The sequence below is a fragment of the Phacochoerus africanus genome, chromosome 9 (genome assembly GCF_016906955.1).
Source record: "Phacochoerus africanus isolate WHEZ1 chromosome 9, ROS_Pafr_v1, whole genome shotgun sequence".
Taxonomy (NCBI): Eukaryota; Metazoa; Chordata; class Mammalia; order Artiodactyla; family Suidae; genus Phacochoerus; species Phacochoerus africanus.
This window is the reverse complement of record NC_062552.1, coordinates 116,863,881-116,885,135: the sequence shown is the minus strand read 5'-3', so window position 1 is coordinate 116,885,135 and position 21,255 is coordinate 116,863,881. Positions and strand designations below refer to the sequence as shown.

The 21,255-nt window shown below is 42.5% G+C and overlaps 1 protein-coding gene across 3 annotated transcripts in view; it reads right to left on the bottom strand.

Annotated features, from left to right (window-relative positions):
- Positions 1–20,744, bottom strand: part of GOLGA5 (golgin A5) — a 36,668-nt gene extending 15,924 nt beyond the window's left edge. Inside the window, exons 1-7 of one of the 3 annotated variants that reach the window (XM_047794978.1) lie at positions 20,554–20,744; positions 17,103–17,673; positions 10,766–10,993; positions 9,381–9,600; positions 8,584–8,707; positions 5,778–5,981; positions 1,774–1,944 (exon numbers count right to left, since the gene is read on the bottom strand). In XM_047794978.1, coding sequence (XP_047650934.1) covers positions 1,774–1,944; positions 5,778–5,981; positions 8,584–8,707; positions 9,381–9,600; positions 10,766–10,993; positions 17,103–17,643 — 1,488 coding nt within the window. In that variant the 5' untranslated portion in view covers positions 17,644–17,673; positions 20,554–20,744. The remainder of the gene's footprint in view (positions 1–1,773; positions 1,945–5,777; positions 5,982–8,583; positions 8,708–9,380; positions 9,601–10,765; positions 10,994–17,102; positions 17,674–20,553) is intronic. The other 2 variants (XM_047794977.1, XM_047794979.1) reach the window with 2 other exon arrangements.
- Between the last annotated feature and the right edge of the window lie 511 nt (positions 20,745–21,255).

Genomic DNA, 21,255 nt, shown 5'->3' with positions numbered 1-21,255 from the left:
TTGGTGGACTTAGACGAAAACAGCAATAAGTTAAATTATCTTTCCCTACCACTTTCAGGTCAGCAGAAGGGGGGCTAATCTCTGTCATCAATTTAACTAAAGCACATGAATTCTTGAGAGGTAAGCAGTCTGCACAGTGGTTAAGGATACATATTCTAGAATCAGACAGACTAGCTTTCCAACCCTGGCTCTGCCACTTCACGAGTCATGGCAAGTTACTCTCCTCCACACCTGTGTCTCCTCAAACTGTAAAATGAGAACACGGTAGCGCCCTCGTGGGGTTAACGACGAAGAATAAACGACAGGATATATGGTGAGCGCTTCGTGAAGTGCTTGGCATATTAAGTGCTCGGTAAATGACAGCTACTAAAACTGTGAACAGTTCTTCCATGTTGCCAGACTTAATGCTATACTCTTTATTATCAACTTCACAAACTTCTTGAGAAAGGGTAGGAAAATGTGTCAGTGTCATCAGTGATGCTGGGGTAGGGATGCGATATAAATAAATCATTTCATAATTGCAACAAAAAGACCCTAAATAGGTATGAATAAGTGTAGCCTTTACTCAACTTCTAAATTTATGGGACCAAACTCTTTGGAATTGAAAATTATTTACAGAAAAAAGACCCTACTTCAAAGAATAATAAGGAACCCCCCCCCCCCCGCCCAGAAATAACAGCAGCTGCTATTTACTCAGCCTGCTATGTGTCAGGAGCAATGCTCGGCCCTTTACACATATTATCCCTTGTTCCTAAGAGAACCAGGTTCTTTTCTTTTTTTTTGCCCCCTCTGCAACCTACACCATAGCTCACAGCAACGCCGGATCTCTGACCCACTGAGCGAGGCCAGGGATCGAACCTGCATCCTCATGGATACTAGTTGGGTTTGTTACCGCTGAGCCACCATGGGAACTCCTGAGAACCACGTTCTTATCTGCAATTTACAGATAAGAAAACTAAGACCCAGTGAGATGAAGTACCTGGTGCAAGGTAACCCACCTCTTAAGTGTGACATCGGGACCCAGGATCTGCATCTTGATCTGACAGTCAAACCTGAGCCCCAGACAAACTAGCCCACTCCCACCACCGCCACGTTTTCCATGATAGTTCACGTACATCTTACAAATCAGTAATGTGCCGAGCTATGCGAGGAAAACTATTCTTGGCAGAAAGGTTTTTGTTTTAAGAACAGAAGGCTCATTACCCTGCACTTTATCTTCTCTCATCCTCAGAGACCCTCTTATATCAAAGACCCTTATGTCCAAGACGTATGTTTAAGATAAATAAGCAGCTCAATTTTACCTTTAAATATATGAATTACACAGAAACTCTAAATTATTAAGATTATTCATGAAATTATAAAAGATCATCCCTAAGCCCGTTCTAATATTAGAAAACACCCTCTTGCTTTAGAAATTTGCCCAAACCTAATTTTTTTCACTCGAGTGAAAGATCCATAAGTATGGAGATGCTGTCTGGTTCCTTGTTCTAACTCTAAGCCTAGACTATGCCTACGCCTGGCAAATACTTGGTATTTGCTGAATGAATGAATCTGATTACCTATGTTTCTTATTCCTATAACGTGAAGTCAATCAATAGACAGGAGACCTATTGCTTTAGATTCATTTCTATACGGTAACTAGGATTCCCGAAGTTTCACACCTTATCTTACTAATACCCTCCCCGAAATGAATCAATGAATCTGTCATCTCTCAAACCACTAAGAGCTGGGGGTAAATGGCTGACTGTGAAGCTCAACTCTAATGAATCTTACCTGTAACTCAGAGCGCAGCTGATGTATCTGCCCCATCAGTTTCTGAATTTCCTCCCTTTGCATCTCCTTCTCATGCCGAAGTTCTTCTAGTTCCATGCTATTAGCAGTACTGCTATCGAGGCCTTCAAAACCAGAGCCTTCCTTTAAACTGTTAATCAGCTTTTCTTTAGACTATTATAAAAAAAAAAAAAAAGAATAAGCGAAGCAGAGATTAGCTTGCACACTGAGTATCATCTACCACACACCAACTAAACCACTATGGAACTATTCCAGTTTTTTCTCCATCAAAAAAAGTCCACAGATTGTTAAATCCATAGGGATAAAAATGCAGCAGAGGAGTTCCTGTAGTGGCTCAGTGGTTAACAAATCCGCCTATCAACCATGAGGTTGTGGGTTCGATCCCTGGCCTCGCTCAGTGGGTTAAGGATCCAGCATTGCCAGGAGCTATGGTGTAGGTCGCAGGCTCAGCTCGGATCCCACGTTGCTGTGGCTGTGGTATAGGACGGCAGCTACAGCTCCGATTAGACCCCCAACCTGGGAACCTCCATATGCTGAGGGTGCAGCCCCAGAAAAGACAAAAAAAAAAAAAAAGCAACAGAGCCTTGTCATACAGTGTTTTTGGATTTTAGTTCCCAGGACCATGTCATTGTTGGAAAATTTTTATTAACAAGATTTTTCTCACACTTTCTTCTCATCCTTTCTTATGCTTTTTTTCCCCATCGTGTTCCACTCAACAAATATTTATGAAGAACCTACAATGAGTCTAGTGCTGTGCTAAGCATTCTATGTACTAAAGATAATGTCTCTCACTCTGGACAGGGCCCTCTGCCACCAACTTTGCAAACTCACCATAATTTATCACTGTCTCCTTCAATACTAACCTGCTTTTTCCTTTGGTGGCACAAAGGAATATTATTCATATACTCAAACCAGAAACCTGGAAATCATCCTAGATCCCATTTGCCCTTTTCTCTCTTTTTCCAATTCAATCTCCAAGTCCCATACCTTCTACCTCCCACATTGCTCCTAGCAGTCCCTTGTTTGCCATCTGCACTGCCACAAACTCAGATCAGGTCCTCGTCATTTCTTACCATTACTTTGAATCATGGCCTCTTTATCATCTTCATCTCACCACCCCAGGCCTCATCCCTCCAATGTATTCAACACCTTACCGAGTGAGTACCCACTAAGGGCCAGGCAAGGTGCTAGGGATCCAAAACTCCTCTAAGCTATTCGCAGCTGCCATGGTCTTTATACCCAAATCTGACGGTGCTACTCGAATCCTCTAACGGCCCCCGGCCTGCCCCTACCATCACCTATAGGAAAAAACCAAAACTCTTCTGCATGGTAGGCAAGGCCCTCCAAGATCTGACTTCTGCTGTCACTGAGCTTTATCTCCCATCTCTTCACCTCTAACACTTGATGCTGCAGCAATAGAGAACCAGCTACAGTCTCCTAAACACGCCATGTTCTCTCGGGGCCCCTCTGCTCTAGCCCAGGCTATTGTAGCTGAAAGCGCCTCCCACTGATGAGTCTTCCCACTCATCCTTCAGGTTCCCCTTCACACAGCGTCTCCAGTGACCCCTGACATCTCCAGGTTTTAAGAGCCTCTTCTATCAAGCTCCTATGTACTTCATCAATAATTTCATTATATCAATTATAATGAAGTGCCATCCCACTAAAAAGAATACTCCCTTAAAAAAAAGGATACCTTTTAAGCCCAGTATCCTCAGCACCTATTATAGTCCACAGTGAATAGTGAGGAGCTCAATTGAGTACCTCTTAGATGATTTAACAAATTAGTGATATAAACTCAAATAATTAGAGAGAAGAGTTTGGAGGAAATGGATAATGATATTTCACGAAAATGGAATTAAAAGAGGTGTTTGTTCACAACCAATAGGAGGTAGGGGCTAAGGGGAAATAGTGGAATCAAAATGATACTGCCATTTCGAGCTTCGCTGTCTAGGAAGATGTTGATATTATTTGCCAAAACAAAAGGATGAAGGGGAAGCTGACTTGTGCGTTGGGACAGCCCATGTAGAGATGCATGGCAGGCATTTAGAAACCAGGTAGGAAGCTGGAGTAGGGGCCATGCTGAAGTCACAGCAAGTGACAGAAGCAGAGTATAGGATAAGGCAAAGTAAGAAAGAATAACAAGCTCTCTCTTCTCCGCCATCCTATGTGCGGCTGAATGAGTTCCTCACCGTGTCTTCTCACAAGACTTTCAGGATCAAGCAATTCCTGGCCAAGAAGCAAAAGGAGAATTGTCCCATCCCTCAATGGATTCGAATGAAAACTGGTAATAAAATCAGGTACGACTCTTGAGAGAAGACATTGGAAGAACCAAGCTGGGTCTATAAGGAGCCTCCGCACATGAGTTGGTGCACATATTTATGCTGTGTGGCAGTCACTCACTTGCATCGTACCCTGTCACAGTGAAAACAGCACAGCCACTGTTGGATATATATCAGGAAATGGGTTCTCTTTATGTTGTTTCTGTATAGCACGTTGCCTCGGTAATAAATATGTGAAGGCCTCTTGTTGGAAAAAAAAAAAAAAAAGAAAGAATAACAAAAGAGCATGGAAGAAGAGGACCTACCAGAGACAAACAGCAGTCAGGATAAGACAGAGAGCTAAGGCAATACAAGTAGCATTAGAAGGCAGGAAGAGTCACAGTGTCAAAAAACTCTACCAAAATAAAAGAAATAAAAGGGATGGAAACTGGCAAGAGGACTGAAAGTAATTATTTAACAGTGAATAGTTAGGTCATTAAAGACTTTTGAGAAGACAATTTCAGAAACGTAGTGGGGACAGAAATCATGTGACAGGTTAACAGCTCTAGAACAAAGATAGCAGACCTCAGGAGTTCCAGTTGTGGCTTAGTGGAAATGAACCCGACTAGTATCCATGAGGATGTGGGTTCCATCCCTGGCCTCACTCAGTGGGTTAAGGATCTGGTGTAGCTGTGGTGTAGGTCACAGACGCGGCTCAAATCCTGCAGTGCTATGGCTGCGGTGTAGGCCAGCAGCTGTAGCTCTCTCTGATTCAACCACTAACCTGGGAACTTCCACATGCTTTGGGTGTGGCTCTAGAGAAAAAAGAAAAGAAAACAAAACAGCAGATATCACATGAATTCTGACAAGTCTGGCATTAAAAGGAGAAGGACAGGGAAATGGATCAAAGTGGTCAAAAAGGTAAAAGCAGTGTTTTCTTCCTCAGGCAGGTGTTTCAATATCTAGTCTTTGTTCTTCTACTAAGTAACCACGTACCCTTGAGCAAGCTGAGCCAGAAGAATGCAGAAAAGATACAAAGAAAGAAAGAGGACAGACTTACAGAGAAATGGCTTAAATGAGGTGGGAGGAGACAGAAACAAGGCACAGGCAGGAAAATTATCCTAGAAAAAAAGTAAAGGACAGGTGTTCCCTCTGGTGTGAGAGGCAAAGGAAGGAGAAGCTGAAAACCACATTAGATGACTAGTAAAGTGGAGGGTAAGGTCATCTCAGGTCTAAGGGAGCGGGGAAGAGGCTGCGAGAGGGGATCTGTGAGCTGGACGAGGTAGGCCAGCTTCTCTGAAAGATTCAAGGGATCAAAGGAAGAAGATAACACTTTTTAAAAACAAACGCTGGTAGGGAGTTCCCTGGTGGCCTGGTGGGTTAAGGACCTACTGCTGTCACTGACATGGCTTGGGTTCCATCCCTGGCCTGGGAATTTCCACATCTCGGGCACAGCCAAAAAGCCTCAAACAAACAAACACTGATATTGTCAAGGTGATTAAGGTGACAGGTTGAAGACCTGAATTAGGTAGTGGCAAAATGAATGTTTAAAAAAGAAAGAAAGAAAGAAAAGTAACAGGAGACATTTCATCTTTTTTATATTTCCAAGAAAAGGAAGGCAACCAGCCAAATAGGAACAAACCTTCTCATAGCTCTGTAGAGAGCCTGAGTGTCTCTCAGTCAAATGGCCCAGTTTAACCCTCACACATGTGCGTCTCTCATGCTTACCTGGAGTATTCTCGTGGCTTTTTGCTTGTAGTCAATTAATTCCTGCTTGGAGGAATCCACATTGGACTTAAGCGTTTTGACCTGCTGCTGTAGCTCATCCACTCTCTTCTTCTCATCTGAGTATTTTCTTTCTGCCAGAGTGACTGCTTCTGCCAAATTCAGACGCTCTACTTCCATTTTATTAAGACGGGCCGCAAACTCACTCTGTGACAAATGTTTGTATCATGTGTATTATACTATTTTGCTCTGAAATACATTTTACAGCCATCCCTTTAGATACCTTATGGGATTTATTAGCTCAGCCCAACAACGTAACACAGAGGTAAAAAAGTTCTTCAATGGTTAGGAAGTGGAGAACAGGAAATCTAAGGATGTGGCTCCCAAACTTGGCAACAACAACAAAAAAAACAAAATCAATTAGGGAGTCTGTTAAAAATACTGCCCCCCGGGAGCTCCTGTCATGGCTTGGTGGTTAATGAACCCAATGAGTATCCACGAGGACTCGGGTTCCATCCCTGGTTCTGCTCAGTGGGTTAAGGATCCAGCATTGCCGTGAGCTGTGATGTAGGCTGCAGACAAGGCTTGGATCTGGTGTTGCTGTGGCTGTGGTGCAGGCCAGCGGCTATAGCTCCGATTCGACCCCTAGCCTGGAAACCTCTATATGCTTTGGGTATGGCCCTAAAAAGACAAAAAAAATAAACAAACAAATACAGCCACCCAAGGCTGTCCGCAGGCTTACTGAATTGAAATTTCCGAGAATGGGCTTGGAGTTCTGTTTTTAAGACGCTTCCCAGGTGAACCTGGTCACTTGGATACTAGGTCTGGTCTGGTACTAGCTAATCAAGGAATAAAGGTCTACGGAAAACTAGAAAGTCTATTAGAAAACAAATGGAAGATGCAACTACACAGTTACATCTTTTCCAATGTCATGGCTAATGTTTTTCCTTTATTTCAGATTTTCTAATAAACTATTCCTATTCAATGCAATTTTCTTAGCTTAAGAAACTTTCGAAGCACAAACTCTAAAACACACATGGTCTGACCCTTACTAGCCTAGATTTAGTTCTGAGAATTATTTCTATTTTACCCTTATTTTCAAAAGCTCCCATCACCAAAAAACTCAGAAGGTGAGGCAGAAGTAAGAAAGCCTTTATAGACACACACCAGTAACTAAGGCCCACAAACCTTTGATCCAATACTAACTTCCATTTGGAAGAAAAGGAGCAAGACGAGGCCTTAATGAGCATGAAAAATGTGTCCAATGCAACTGAGACATGAATTTTTAAGTTGACTTTAATTGACATAAAAATTGAAATTCAATTCAATTAATAACAGATTTATGGGGATGTAATTCACACACCACAGGGTTTATCGTTTTAAGGTGTATAATTGGGTGCATTCCTGAATACAACTCAGTGTCGTTTAGTGTTTTCAGAGTTGTGCGACCTTTACTATTACCTAATTTCAGAACATTTTCACCCCAAAGAGAAAACTTCCTCCCTCCTTCCCAGCCCCTGGCAACCACTGCCTACTTTCTTTCTCTATAGATTTGCCTATTCTGGACACTTCATATATGTGGCATCATATAATACGGGGCCTTTTGTGTCTGCCTTCCTTCACTCAGCATAATGTCTTAAAGGTTCATGCATGTGATAGCATGAGTCAATGCTTCATTCTCCTTTATGGCTAGATAGTATCTCCTCGCAAGGAGAGACAACATTTCATTTATCCATTCAGCAACCAATGGACATTTGTATTGTCTTCAGTTTGGGGCTATTATGAATAAGGTTGCTATGAACATGCCATGAACATTCATGGGCAAGTTTTTGTGTTGACATGTATTTCCAATTTTCTTGGGTATATACTGAGGAGCAGAACTGCTGGGTCCTATGGTAACTCTATGCTTAACTTTTTGAGGAATTGGTATTGGAGAACTTCTGAGTATGTTTACAACTTTTTCACCTGTAAATCTTATGAACTCTAAATACAGATCAAGTATTTCTGAAGAAAATTTAGTGAATGAATTGAAAGAGGCTCTAAGTGTAAAATATACCATACTTTAAAGAATCGGTGTGCAAAAAAGAATGCAAAATATCTCATGAATAATTCTTAATATTAACCGCATATTGAGATGATAGTACTTTGAGATATACTGGGTAAATATATTAATAAAAAATTTTAAAAGGCTATATTATCTGTTACTCACTTTTATGGCTGAACTATTTTCACCTGTTGAATAAAGACAGCCCTAAAGAGTGGATCTCAACCCTGACTGCCCATTAGCTACACGAGAAAATCTGTAAATCCAAAACACCAACACCTATGCCCCACCTCATACAATGGGATCAGAGTCCCTGGGAGCAAAGACAGCATCAGAAGGTAATAAAGCCACACAGGAGATTCTAATGTGCAGACAGAGCTGAAGATCACTAAACTAGATCCAAAAATTCAGGTAAAAATAAAACTCTAAATAAATATTATGTACATTTTTCTCTTGAAATAATAGACTCAGATTAAACTGAAATCAGAAAAAGCTTAAAAAAAAGAATAAAGCTTTTTATCAAATACTGGTAATGCTGGCTGCACAACCAAATTAAATGAAAAGACGTCGCCAACGAACATGATTTGGATTGTTTTTCAACATACAAAATTAAATAAATTTAGCAAAGATCAAGCTAAAAGTTCAAACATTTAGTTTCTGTCACAGAAACAGCATTTTCTGAAATGCACTGTTGAGTTTTATTAGAGTAAAATGCCATTCCTCCTCATTCAGACGATAAAAGAACCCTGCTGTTCCCATTCTAACCTGCATTTGTTTATAGCTCTCCTGCTCTCTCTTCAGACTGGCGTCTGCTTCATGCAGTCTCTCCTGAAGAGTTTGTAGAGCCTGATTCTGCAGGCTACTGCCTTCGCTGTGATCCTGCATTATTCTAAAAGAAAATAAATCACTTGAAATAAGTCACTTCCACAGTATACGACTGAAAAGTAATTTCTAGACAACTGGCATACTAGTACACAAAAAAGGTGGTTTGATTAAAACGTTCTTAGAGAAATATCTTCTCCTTTTACTGGACTGTAATCGATATTTTTAGGCATCCAAATATAAACACACACCACACATCATCATCTGTCAAAAGATTGATGACACTGCTCTTCAAATATTTTTAAATTCAGAATTTGCTAACAATGCATTGCAAGATTTAAACAATAGGAGCTCCCATCATGGCTCAGTGGTAACGAACCCAACTAGTATCCATAAGGACGTGGGTTTGATCCCTGGCCTCACTCAGTGGGTTAAGGATCTGGCGTTGCCATGAGCTATGGTGTAGGTCAAAGACACAGCTCGGATCCCACATTGCTGTGGCTGTGGTGTAGGCTGGCAGCTGTAGCTCTGATTTGACCCCTAGAGCCTGGGAACTTCCATATGCCGCAGGTTTGGCCCTAAAAAAAACAAACAAAAAACGATTTAAATAATAGATCCATTTTTAATGGCACCACTTTAAGCACTACCAAGAGCTAACCTTTCGTAAGAGAGTATCTGTTTATCATTACTTGCATGGAAACATTCGAGATCATTTCTTCATTATTCATATAGATAGCTACCGTGATTTTTCATTCTGTAAGGCTTCCAGTGCTTCTGTGCGAGCACTCAACAGCTGGTCAGCTTCCTGGAGTCTCACTTTCAAAACGGCCAGCTGGGAATCCTTCGCAGCCACCGCTTCAGTCAGGTCATCGACCTGGGCTCGAAGTTCTCGAGTTATTCGATCACTCTTTGAATGGTCAACATTCCACTTTTCAACTCGTGCTCTTGCTTTGTTTAATTCTTAAAAAGAAAAGAAATGTCTCTCTATAAATAAACGTATCTTTCTCAGAGCACACAGAGATTCTTCTTTGAGTCCCTTTAGGACTTATTGCTAAAACTGGAGCTTAGAAATATCCTCAAATTTTTTGCTCCAAGAGGGACCTCTATTTTTCGAAGCCAACATTCAAAGCTATATTCATTACAGTTAACTGGTTGGAAAGGGGCATGAAGCTAGCTGCTCTTCTACAAACATTTTTCCCTGGAGACATATCATAAAGCATCTGGGAGTCAAAACCAGTAGACAGAGGAGAGTTCACAACACTCAAGTGGTCAGTGAATTCTTGGCATTCTGCTAGAGACAGGAAGGAATGCGAAATCCTAATCAAGGGCAGACAATTTACACCTCAGTAAGACCAAAAGAATCAAAAACAAAACCCGAAGATAAATACTGGAAAGGCTGTTTCTTTAAATAACTATGGCAAAATGATATTCTTTTAACTTAGAAAACTGGTGCAAAAAGAGCAATGTAGCACAGATTTCCATACCCTTTTTTTTCTTTTTTTGCTTTTGTAGGGCCGCAACCGTGGCATAAGGAAGTTCCCAGGCTAGAGGTCGAAACAGAGCTACAGCCACTGGCCTACACCACAGCCACAGCAACATGGGATCCAAGCCTTGTCTGTGACCTACACCACAGCTCACAGCAAGGCCGGATCCTTAATCCACTGAGCAAGGCCAGGGATCGAACCCGAAACCTCTTCATTCCTAGTCGGGTTCGTTAACCACTGAGCCATGAAGGGAATGCCTCCATACCCTTACATACCACCCGTAATTGCAATCTGCCAGCAAAAAAATTTCTTTGATATTAAAGCAAACTGTTCAGGGTCTCTGGAAAAATTCTCTGTCTAAATTAGTTTGGGTGAAGTGAAGCGTCTTCTAAAGTTAGTCCAATGAGTCTTAAACTATCTTCCTATTCATGTTTCCTAAAGAATGACCAAGTGGGCCAGGATTGTTTCAGATGGGTGGGGGAATCATCGGGCCCATTTCCAAACCTGGGCCCTATATTTCTATGGAATTACTATGTCATGGCTCATCTGAAATATTTTTCATAGTTTAGATACAGTCAAACTTTTAGTTTATTTTTGAAATATGAAATTCCTAACCCTGGAAAATTTAATTAAGGTTCTACCTTCCTGAGTTTCCTTGGATCGCTGAAGCAGTGAGGCCATTTCTTGATTTAAAGACTGAACTTCATTCCTCAGCAGTTGATTTTCTAGTCGAAGGTTAGACAGTTCATGTGATTTGCCGTCATCATTAGGTGTTGGGTTGTGATCAGCACAGGCAGCGTTGGGTGATATATTTTCCTTTGAAGAATCCTCTTGCCCTTCATGGCCAGAAACTGAATTAGTGGCGGCTTCTGTAAAGAAGCAAATACATCGTTACATTGAAATGTTTGCTGCATATGCATTAGCAGCTTCTTTTATTATTATTATGTTTTTTTGGCTCAAGTTGACTGCTATAGCTAAAATATCATAAAAAGTGAAGAAATTTTTTTTTTTGTCTTTTTTGCCATTTCTTGGGCTGCTCCTGCGGCATATGGAGGTTCCCAGGCTAGGGGTCGAATCGGAGCTGTAGCCACCAGCCTACGCCAGAGCCACAGCAACGCGGGATCCGAGCCACGTCTGCAACCTACACCACAGCTCACGGCAACGCCGGATCGTTAACCCACTGGGCAAGGGCAGGGACCGAACCCGCAACCTCATGGTTCTTAGTCGGATTCGTTAACCACTGCGCCACGACGGGAACTCCAAGAAATTCTTAATAGATTTCCCTTTGATGAAATTTCTTTCTCATTCATAAAGCATATAGACCTCTAAAGATCCTCAAAGTCTGGATACATTGAAGGAGTGGTGATAAAGAAAGAAACAAGAATACAGTCCCACAAAGGGGAAAATCAGAGAAAACTCATGTGGTTGGGTTTAAATAAAAAGGGTTTTGGTCCCCCTTTTGGCTAAGAATCACTTTTGAGATAAATGAAGTTTCAACATTGGAAATATTGGAAAGGCATAAAAGAACAGCTGTAGGTTTCAGGACAAAAAGAGTAGTAACAGGTCAGAGCAATTTGTTATGTACCAAATTGGTTCCTAAAATGCCTTATCCAAAGAGATACTTGTTCATTCAGATTCATCACTTTAAATTTATTACTAAATATGATACCACCTTTTACTTATTCCAAAAAAATTAAGTATATTCTAAAAAATGAACTATATCTAAATGAAAAAGTTCTCAACACCTTTAGCAATCAAGAAAATGCAAATTAAAACCATGAGAACCAATACACACAAGTTAGATGGCTAAAATTTAAAAAGACAACACCAGGAGTTCCTGTGGCTCAGCAGGAACAAACCTGCCTAGTATCCGTGAGGATGCAGATTCGATCCTTGGCCTTGCTCAGCAGATTAAGGATCCAGCACTGTCGTGAGCTGTGGTGTAGGTCGCAGACGTGGTTCAGATCCTGCATTGATGTGGCTGTGGTATAGGCCAGGAGCTGCAGCTCTAATTCACCCCCTAGCCTGGGAACTTCCATATGCCTCAGGTGTGGCCCTAAAAAGCAAAAAATAAAAAAATAAAAAGACAATACAAAATGCTGGTGAAGATAGGGAGCAACTGGAACTTATCTTAAGACTGCTGGTGTCAGTACAAAGTGGTATAAACCCTATAGAAAAGTTGTCACAGTGTCTTATGAAATTAAATAGGTACCTACCACTTCATCCAGTAATTCCACTCCTGGGTATTTATCCAAGAAATATGAAAACATTGTCCCACAAAAAGACAAGTATAAAAATGTTCAGAGCACCTTTATTCACAATAACCAGGAGTTCCTGACGTGGCTCAGCAGAAACAAATCTGACTCATCCATGAGGGTGCAGGTTCAATCCCTGGCCTCGCTCAGTGGGACAAGTAAGGATCAAGAGTTGCCATGAGCCGTGGTGTAGGTTGCAGATGTGGCTCAGAAACTGCATTACTATGGCTATGGTGTAGGCCAGCAGCTACAGCTCTGAGTGCCTAGCCTGGGAACCTCCATATGGCTATGGCTGCAGCCCTAAAAAGATAAAAAAAAAAAACCAAACAAAACAAAAACAAAAGCACAATAACCAAAAACTAGAAGCAACCCTAATGTTATAAAAGAGAGTGGATAATTTGTGGTATATCCATATACAAAAAAATCCTACATGATAAAAAAGAACTATTAACATAATAACATGAATGAATCTCAGTAACACACTGAATAAAAGAAGTCAGGTGAGAAAGTGCTCATACTATATGATTCTACTTTTTTGCTGGCAAACATTAAATTTTTGAACAAAGAGTAATCTAAGGTGAAAAAAAATCAGAACAGTGGGTGCTTGGGTGATGGGGTGGGGAGATTAACCAGAAAAGGACATGAGGCATTCTGGGCCAAAGGAAATGTTCTCCCTTTTTTTTTTGTCTTTTTTTTGTCTTTTCTAGGGCCGCACCTAAGACACATGGAGGTTTCCAGGCTAGGGGTCTAATCGGAGCTGTAGCTGAGGGCCTATGCCAGAGCCACAGCAATGCCAGATCCGAGCCGCATCTGCGACCTACACCACAGCTCACGGCAACACCGGAACCGTAACTCACTGAGCGAGGCTAGGGATTGAACCCACAACCTCATGGTTCCTAGTCAGATTCGTTAAACACTGCGCCACAATGCGAACTCCAGGAAATGTTCTTTATCATAATAAAGGTGTGAGTTACATCGGTATAGGTATTTGTCTGTCTGTACAGCTGAGATCTGTACACTTCCATACATGTAAAAAGTGATGAGACAAACATGGAAATTTGAATACCGACCACATGTTACTTAATACTTAGGAATTATTAAATTTTTATGGTGATGATGGTGTGAGAGGTTTTTTTTGGGTTTTTTTTTTTTTTTTTTTTTGCTTTTTAGGGCTGCACTTGCAGCACATGGAAGCTCCCAGGCTAGGGGTCGAATGGGAGCTATAGCTGCACCACACCAGAGCTACAGCAATATGGGATCCAAGCTGTATCTGCAAACTACACCACAGCTCACTGCAATGTCGGATTCTCAACCCACCGAGCAGGGCCAGGGATTGAACCTGTGTCCTCAGGGATACTAGTCAGTTTTGCTACGGCTGAGCCACTACAGAAAATCCCTCAATGTTTGTTTTTAAAATCTGCATTTTTCTAGAGTTAATAAAATATTTATAGAAGAAATGATATGAAATCTGTGATTTGCTCCAAAATAATTCTGTGGAGGTAAAGAAAGGGATTAGAAATGAGAGGGTAAAAATGAAACATGAATAGTTATGAGCTATTTATTAGCATCGCTGGATAAAAGGTAGCAGGGAGTTGGAGGGACGTCATCAACCTCTACTTTGGTATATTTGGAAATTATTTTTACTTTTTTCCTTCAGCCACACCCATGGCATGCGTAAGTTCCTGGACAAAGGCTGGAACCTGAGCCACAGCAGTGACAACGACAAATCCTTAACCACCGGGGAACTCTGTGAAATTTCTAAAATAAAGATTTTTGGAGGTGTTCCCCTGGTGGCCTAGTGGTTAGGACTCAGTGCTTTTACCACTACGGCCTGGGTTCAATCACTGTTCTGGAAACTCTGATCCCCCATCAAGCCCCTGCACACTGCAACCAAAAAATTAAAAAGTAAATAAATAAAATGTTTTTAAATGAATACAAATAGGAGAAATTTTAAAAATTACTTTTAGGGAGTTCCTGTCATGGCTCAGTGGCAACAAACCTGACTAGTATCCATGCAGACATGGATTCGACCCCTGGCATCACTCAGTGAGTTAATGATCTGTTGTTGTTACAACACAGGTCACAGATGCAGCTCGGACCCAGTGTTGCTGTGGCTATAGTGGAGGCTGCAGCTGCAGCTCTGATTAGACCCCAGCCCAAGAACTTCTATATGCCACAGGCAAGGCCATAAAAAGAAGGAAAAAAAAAATGAAAGGAAGGAGCTCTTCCTAGTGAGTTAAGTATCTAGCATTGCCACTGCAGGGGCCAGGTCACTGCTCTGGGGTGGGTTTGATCCTTGGCCTGGGAAATTTTTGTATGCTGGAGGCACAGCCAAAAAAAAAAAAAAAAGGAAGGGGAGGTTCTCTGGTGGCCTAGCAGTTAAGGATTCCGCGTTGTCATTGCTGTGGCTCAGGTTCGATTCCTGGCCCAGGGAATGTCCATGTGTCCCAGGCACAGCAAAAGAAAAAAAAATAGGAACTGATAAGTTATGCACCCACCTTAAGAATTACGAAAACAACAAAAATAAACTCAAAGAAAGCAGAATAATAAAGACCAGAAATAACAAAATAGAAAAGAAACACACTAGAGAGCATCAATATACCAAAAACTGTTTTCTGAGGGAGCTATTATAACCTATATTACGTCAATACACTTTTACATGTACATGATGCTGAAACCCATCGAACTGTATAATTTAAATATGTGTAGTTTACTATGTCAATTACACTTTATTAATACTATTTTTAAAAACAGGCATTTAGCACAGTGCCAGATATTGGTATTCTTCAGGTAGCATCTGCGATCTTTTGTTTCTGCAGGGTTAGAATAAATATTTAGTGTGTGCATTAAAATTTCAGCTATAACAACATTATATCCGTGAAATTAGGTAAAATAAATATAGTCCTCCCCAATATATATGAAATAGATTCTCAGGGAAAAAATGTAACTTACCAAAAACAGATTTTTAAAAGATGGAAAACCAATTGAATAAATAGTTAAAAATCCTTCACTGAGAACACACTAGACCCTGATGGCTTTACCAGTGAGTTAGTTATAGCAGAAATCTACTGAAACTTAAGTTTGGTTTTAGGTTTAAATAAGTCAACTGATTTATATACCACATTAATATTAAAAAAGAAAAATAATCTCAATACATTCAGGAAAAAAGCATTGCTAAAATTCAACATAAAAAACCTTAAACTGAGTTCCTGTTGTGGATTAGTGGTAAAGAAGTAGACTAATATCCATTCGGATGCAGATTTGATCCCTGGGCTTGCTCATGATTCCTAGTCGGATTCGTTTTCACTGCACCACAATGGGAACTCCTACGGTTGTTTTTAATCCATCAACTGCTAGCACATGAGCCTGTCTTAAAAGCCCAAATCCCGTCTCTTTACCACTTTACCTTGAAATACAAGAAATATTTTATTCACTGAGTTGAGACTGTGGAAGTAGCTATAACATTTAAGACCATAACAAGGTTCCATTAATCAACTCTATAAAGAATCCCTGTAAGAACCTACCATGTTTATTGTTTCTTTTAAACACTTGGTAGATACATTACCCACATAAATACGTTAATATTTCTGCAAGTGAGAAGATGTACATGCAGAGCTAATTTCATAGCAAATTATACAACTGAAAATCAGGAGTTCCCGTTGTGGCTCAGAAGAAACGAATCTGACTAGGATCCACGAGGACGAAGGTTCGATCCCCAACCTCACACAGTGGGTTAGGGATCTGGCATTGCCGTGAGCTGTGATATGGGTTGCAGACACCGTTCTGATCCTGCATTGTTGTGGCTGCGGTATAGGCTGGCAGCTGCAGCTTTGATTTGCCCCCTCACCTGGGAACCTCCATATGCCGCAGGGTTCAGCCCTAAAAAGACAAAAAAACAAAAACAAAACAAAACAAAAAAAACCTGAAAACCAGAATTCTAAGCTCTTACTTCACTGCTAGGTCAGTAACTTCAACCCTTCAACCTGGGTCAAAGTTCAGTTTCTCAGCTTTACTTCTCGGGGAGGAAGGGGCGAAAACATGCAAAAAACAAACAAAACCCTCACAATCCAGAACATATGTGAAGTATGGCCTCCTGTCTTTTTTTTTGGGGGGGAGAGGCTTTTTAGGGTCACAGGCTACTTGCCAGGCTAGTGGTAGAATCAAAGCTGCAGCTGCCAGCCTATACCACAGCCATGCCAGATCTGAGCCATGTCTAAGACCTACATGCAGCTCAAGGCAATGCCAGCTCCTTAACCCACTGAGCAAGGCCAGGGATGGAATCTGCCTCCTCGTGGATACTAGCTGGGTTTGTTACTGCTGAGCTACAATAAGTCCTAGGCTCCTGTCATTTTTCTAATACCAATGACAAAAAGAAATGAATGGACATGGTCCCAAATCCAAAACTATGTTTTCTTTCAGATTTCAAAAAAAAAAAAAAAAAATTATCTCAAAACATCTTAGAGAATCATTTTGGATATAATTTCTTAAAATGCTGGGCTGGGTAAAGCTACTAACAAACACTCAAAGATCCCTCCTACAACCGTATGTTAACTAATCATGTTCCACATCGTCTCTCTTGTTTACACCGCACGTTTCTGAGAGCCTGCCCTTCCACCAGCAGCAATAGGTAACAAAACAGAGGACAGATGCTCCTGTAACCTTTTAGGCTATGAGGACATCCAATTTACTTAACTCTAAAAGAAACACAGGACTGAGTAACTACCATGGCCTTGGCTCCCAGGATCCTCCTCAACGGTTTTGACGGTGGGCACACCGGTGTTCACAGAATTGACACCTGTCCGAGAACTCTGAAAGACAGGTGTCTTGCCCCTCTCTTTTTTGATTTCCACTTTTCCAGTAGGCTCCTTCTGTGAACTATTAAGAAAATCAAACAGCAGTTCATCATCAGGTTCTGACTTTTTTCTTCGCACAAACTGGGATGAAGGCCTAGGAACAGATGCATTTTCAACAGGGTGGGACGCCTCCCCTGACGTCCGAGATCCTGCTTTCACATTTGCGGTGCCAGCTAAGATGGTGGCTTTTTGATTTCTAATGTTATCAGCTGCTGAGGAAATATAAGTAGTTTTAGATCCCGTCTGATGAGTCAAATCTGCATTTTGCTGGTGAAGCTCGGGATAGTCAGTATTTTTGCTATAAGGGATGTTGCTGGTGTTCTCTTTCCTACTAAGAGCCGTTGCAGCTCCTTGATCAACTCTGTTTAAAAGATCTTCTGCCTTCCCAGCAAGATCAGCAAACCAGGACATGATGGCAGCAGAATAATCCTACTGGTGCACCTGTTAAGAGAGACATAAAAACATCAGTGGGCTTAATAACAGAGCAGGGTGGCTAAGACCAGGTTCTGGAGTCAGGCAGTCCTGGGTTGGAAAGCCTAACCCTGCCTCTTACTATGTAACTTTGAGCAAACCGCTTAACTTTCCCTAGAAAGTCTCCCTAGAAAATGAGGAAAATAAGTGTACTTACACTATTGGATGGTTTTAAGATGAAATAACATATTGAAAAACACTTTGGAGTTCCCATCGTGGCGCAGCGGTTAACGAATCCGACTAGGAACCATGAGGTTGCGGGTTCGATCCCTGGCCTTGCTCAGTGGGTTAAGGATCTGGCATTGCCGTAGGCTGTGGTGTAGGTTGCAGTCGCGGTTTGGATCCCACGTGGCTGTGGTTGTGGCGTAGGCCAGCAGCAACAGCTCCGATTAGACCCCTAGCCTGGGAACCCCCATATGCTTCGGGAGCAGCCCTAGAAAAGACAAAAAGACAAAACAAACAAAAAAAAAACACTTTGAAAAAGGCCTAGCACATAGTAGGCACTCATTTTAGTAGTTGCTGTTACCATATTCCAACTACCACTATTACTGTTGTTCTTATTTCAACGAAGGATAAATCTTAATGTAGCAAAAGCACCCAAATATCAAATAATCAATACCGCAAAATTCCAGTACAATCAAATAAAAATGACACTTCTCTGAAGTGTGTTTTAAGGTGCTGAAACTTGAAACTCCTCAGTAATACAAAAGCTACCTTAGCATTAAACTGCAGCACTATCATGGGTAATTTAGGTGCCCATATATGTAATCTGTCTAAAGTACACCTTCAATAACTTAAATTCTCAGTACCTACCATTTGCACATTAAGCAAAGTTCTGAATAAAACAATATGACTGCATAGCCATTCATTTGATACATAAGTATGAGTACTTATCCAGTGCCACAATAAATCAAAACAATGATAATGAAATCATCAGTCATCATGCTACAGAATAGTATATTAAAAAGTGAACAATTTCTTTCTTTTTTTTTTTTTTTGGCCTTTTAGGCCTGCATCCAAGCTAGGAGTCGAATTAGAGCTGTAGCCGCTGGCCTACACCAGCCACAGCCACAGCAACGCAAGATTCCAGCTGTGTCTGCGACCTACACCACACACAGCTCACAGCAACGCTGGATCCTTGTCTCACTGAGCAAGGCCAGGGATCGAACCCAAGTCCTCACCAATGTTAGGTTTGTTACCAATGAGCCATGACTGGAACTCCCCCAGCAACAGTTTTTTGAATGTGCACACTGTCCCTTCTGCCTGCAGAGCTCTTTCAAAATTAATTCTCATTTGTTCTTGGTAGTATTTAATGTCATCTGCGGAAAAAAACAGCTCTTTTTCATTCCATCCAAATTTGGTCCTATCATTCTCCAGTCGCACGCTATTCTTCTCCCTCATAGCCCTTTATGTTTTATCTGGGTTTTTTTCTTTTTTTTTCTGTTTCCCTTGGGGAAGAGGAGGAGCAGAGTGTGTGGGTAGAGGCCATGACTGTTTTGTCCAATGAATTCTCAGCACACAGTAGGCACCCACAAATACTGCCGAATGGAATTAATTTCTGTTAGATGCCCTGGAGACATTATCTTTAGCACACATAATTTTCACAACCACACTATGGCTAAGTAGCAATACTCCCCCACCCCCCTTTTTTTTTTCACAAATAGGGGAAAAAGGTTTAGAAACAGCCCTAAGTCTAGACAGCAGCTCAGATAGGGAAATCAGCCAAACCCACTCTTTTTTTTTCCTTTTTGTCTTTTCAGGGCTGCACCCTCTGGCATATGGAAGTGTCCAGGCTAGGGGTGGAATGGGAGCTGTAGTTGCCAAACTACACCACAGCTACAGCAACGCCAGATACCAGCCTGCAGCCTACACCTCCTCTCTCAGCAATGCCGGATCCTTGACCCACTGAGCGAGGCCAGGGATTGAACCTGCATCCTCATGGATCCTTGTCAGATTCGCTTTCCCTGAGCCACGATGTAAACTCCAAGCCCACTTTTTAACTCCTTCCTCCCCTATCTAGCCTCCCAGTATCTGAATAACCTAAAGAAGAAACTCACCCTCTAAACCTGTTCCTTATAAAACGGGACGATTATATGCCCGTGTATTATTTCAAGGAGTTTAGGTGAAAGCAAATGAAAATGTAAGTGAAATGTTTGATATATAAAACTCCCTACGATTTATTATTCCCAAATAAACGTTGGTAGTAATCAGGGGACAAATTATCTCTCCTAAGAAAGCAATCAAAACATACTTATTAATTCCTTATATCTTGCCTCCCACTTTAAAAGTTTTAAAGGGCCTTAAAACAAAAGCCTGTGCCTTAAGATTACCCAAATAAACACGAAGAAGGGCCCTGGGCACTTGCCCCAGGAGACGAACAAACTACTCCAACCGACTTCAGAGGTACAGAGCCCTCAAGAAATTCCCCCCAGTAAACATTCCAGGCCCCAGTGGAGAGAAGGTGAGTGTGGGTGGGATGGGGATGGGTCGGCCGACCGCGGTGACAGGGGCTGTTACGAAAGCCAAGTATAAACACAGAGGAAGGGAGACTGCGGTCCGCCGGCTGGTCCCTAGAAGTCCGCTGTCAGTGGATACAGACCCCTACTTCGCTCCCCACCCAACTCGCTGAGGGGGAAGAGCGGCCAAACGAGGCCGGGGGCGGCGAAGGGAAGAAAAAGGGGGGCACAAAGCCACGCCGATGGGGCCCAAGGGGGCTCTCTGGTCCCCTTCCCAGTCCCAGCGGGGCGGAGAGACCAGAGTCTCCGATGAAATGACGCCGCCCCCGCCCCTAATGCCGTTCGCGCCTCAAGCGGAACTATCCGGCCTACTAGGATCTCGCCGCCGCCTCACCTGAGGACTCTGAAGCGGCTGCTGCGCGCGGCCTCCTTTCCCTCCCGGGCCGCCCCCTCAACAGCCGGCCGGGAAAGGGCCCAGGCTGAGCAAACCCAGTCCCCCACCAGCGGCGGCTCAGCTACTCTTCCGGGAGACGTGGAAGAGCAGTGAGGACCCCAAAACAGAGTGGCTTTCGAGCTGCCTGAGCGGCCGGGAACCTAGAGCAGCCAGCTGAAGGCAACTCAGGCGGCAGCACCGGCGGCTTCGGGGTCCTCGCGTCTGGCCACGCCCCTTTTCCTCCCGCGGCGAGAGACGGGGTGGGCGGGGCTTGTGTGCGTGTGACGTAGCTCGCCTCCCGGTCGACGGCCTGCACGCGGCCGACACAACACTGCAAGCCACGCCCTTCGGGGGGCGGGCCCCGGTGCGGCCCATGTGAGTGGCGGAGGCGGTGCCCCTCCTGGAAGGAATTTGAGACTTGAGACCCGCCCGTGCTTACCTCTAAGGCACTTAGCTTAGGCCCTTCTGGTTTTTCTTATGACGATGTCGAGGCCCACGGCAGGAGGTGGGAATACAGAAAATAAGATCCTTGATTTTATACATCTTGCTTTCTAGTTGCAGGGGTATAGTAAGGAAACCAGTGGATGAACAGGAGGATTGCAGGGCCACCAGAGCTGTAAAGACGAGATAATGGGGGTGGGGGAAGTACTTTAAATGATATTA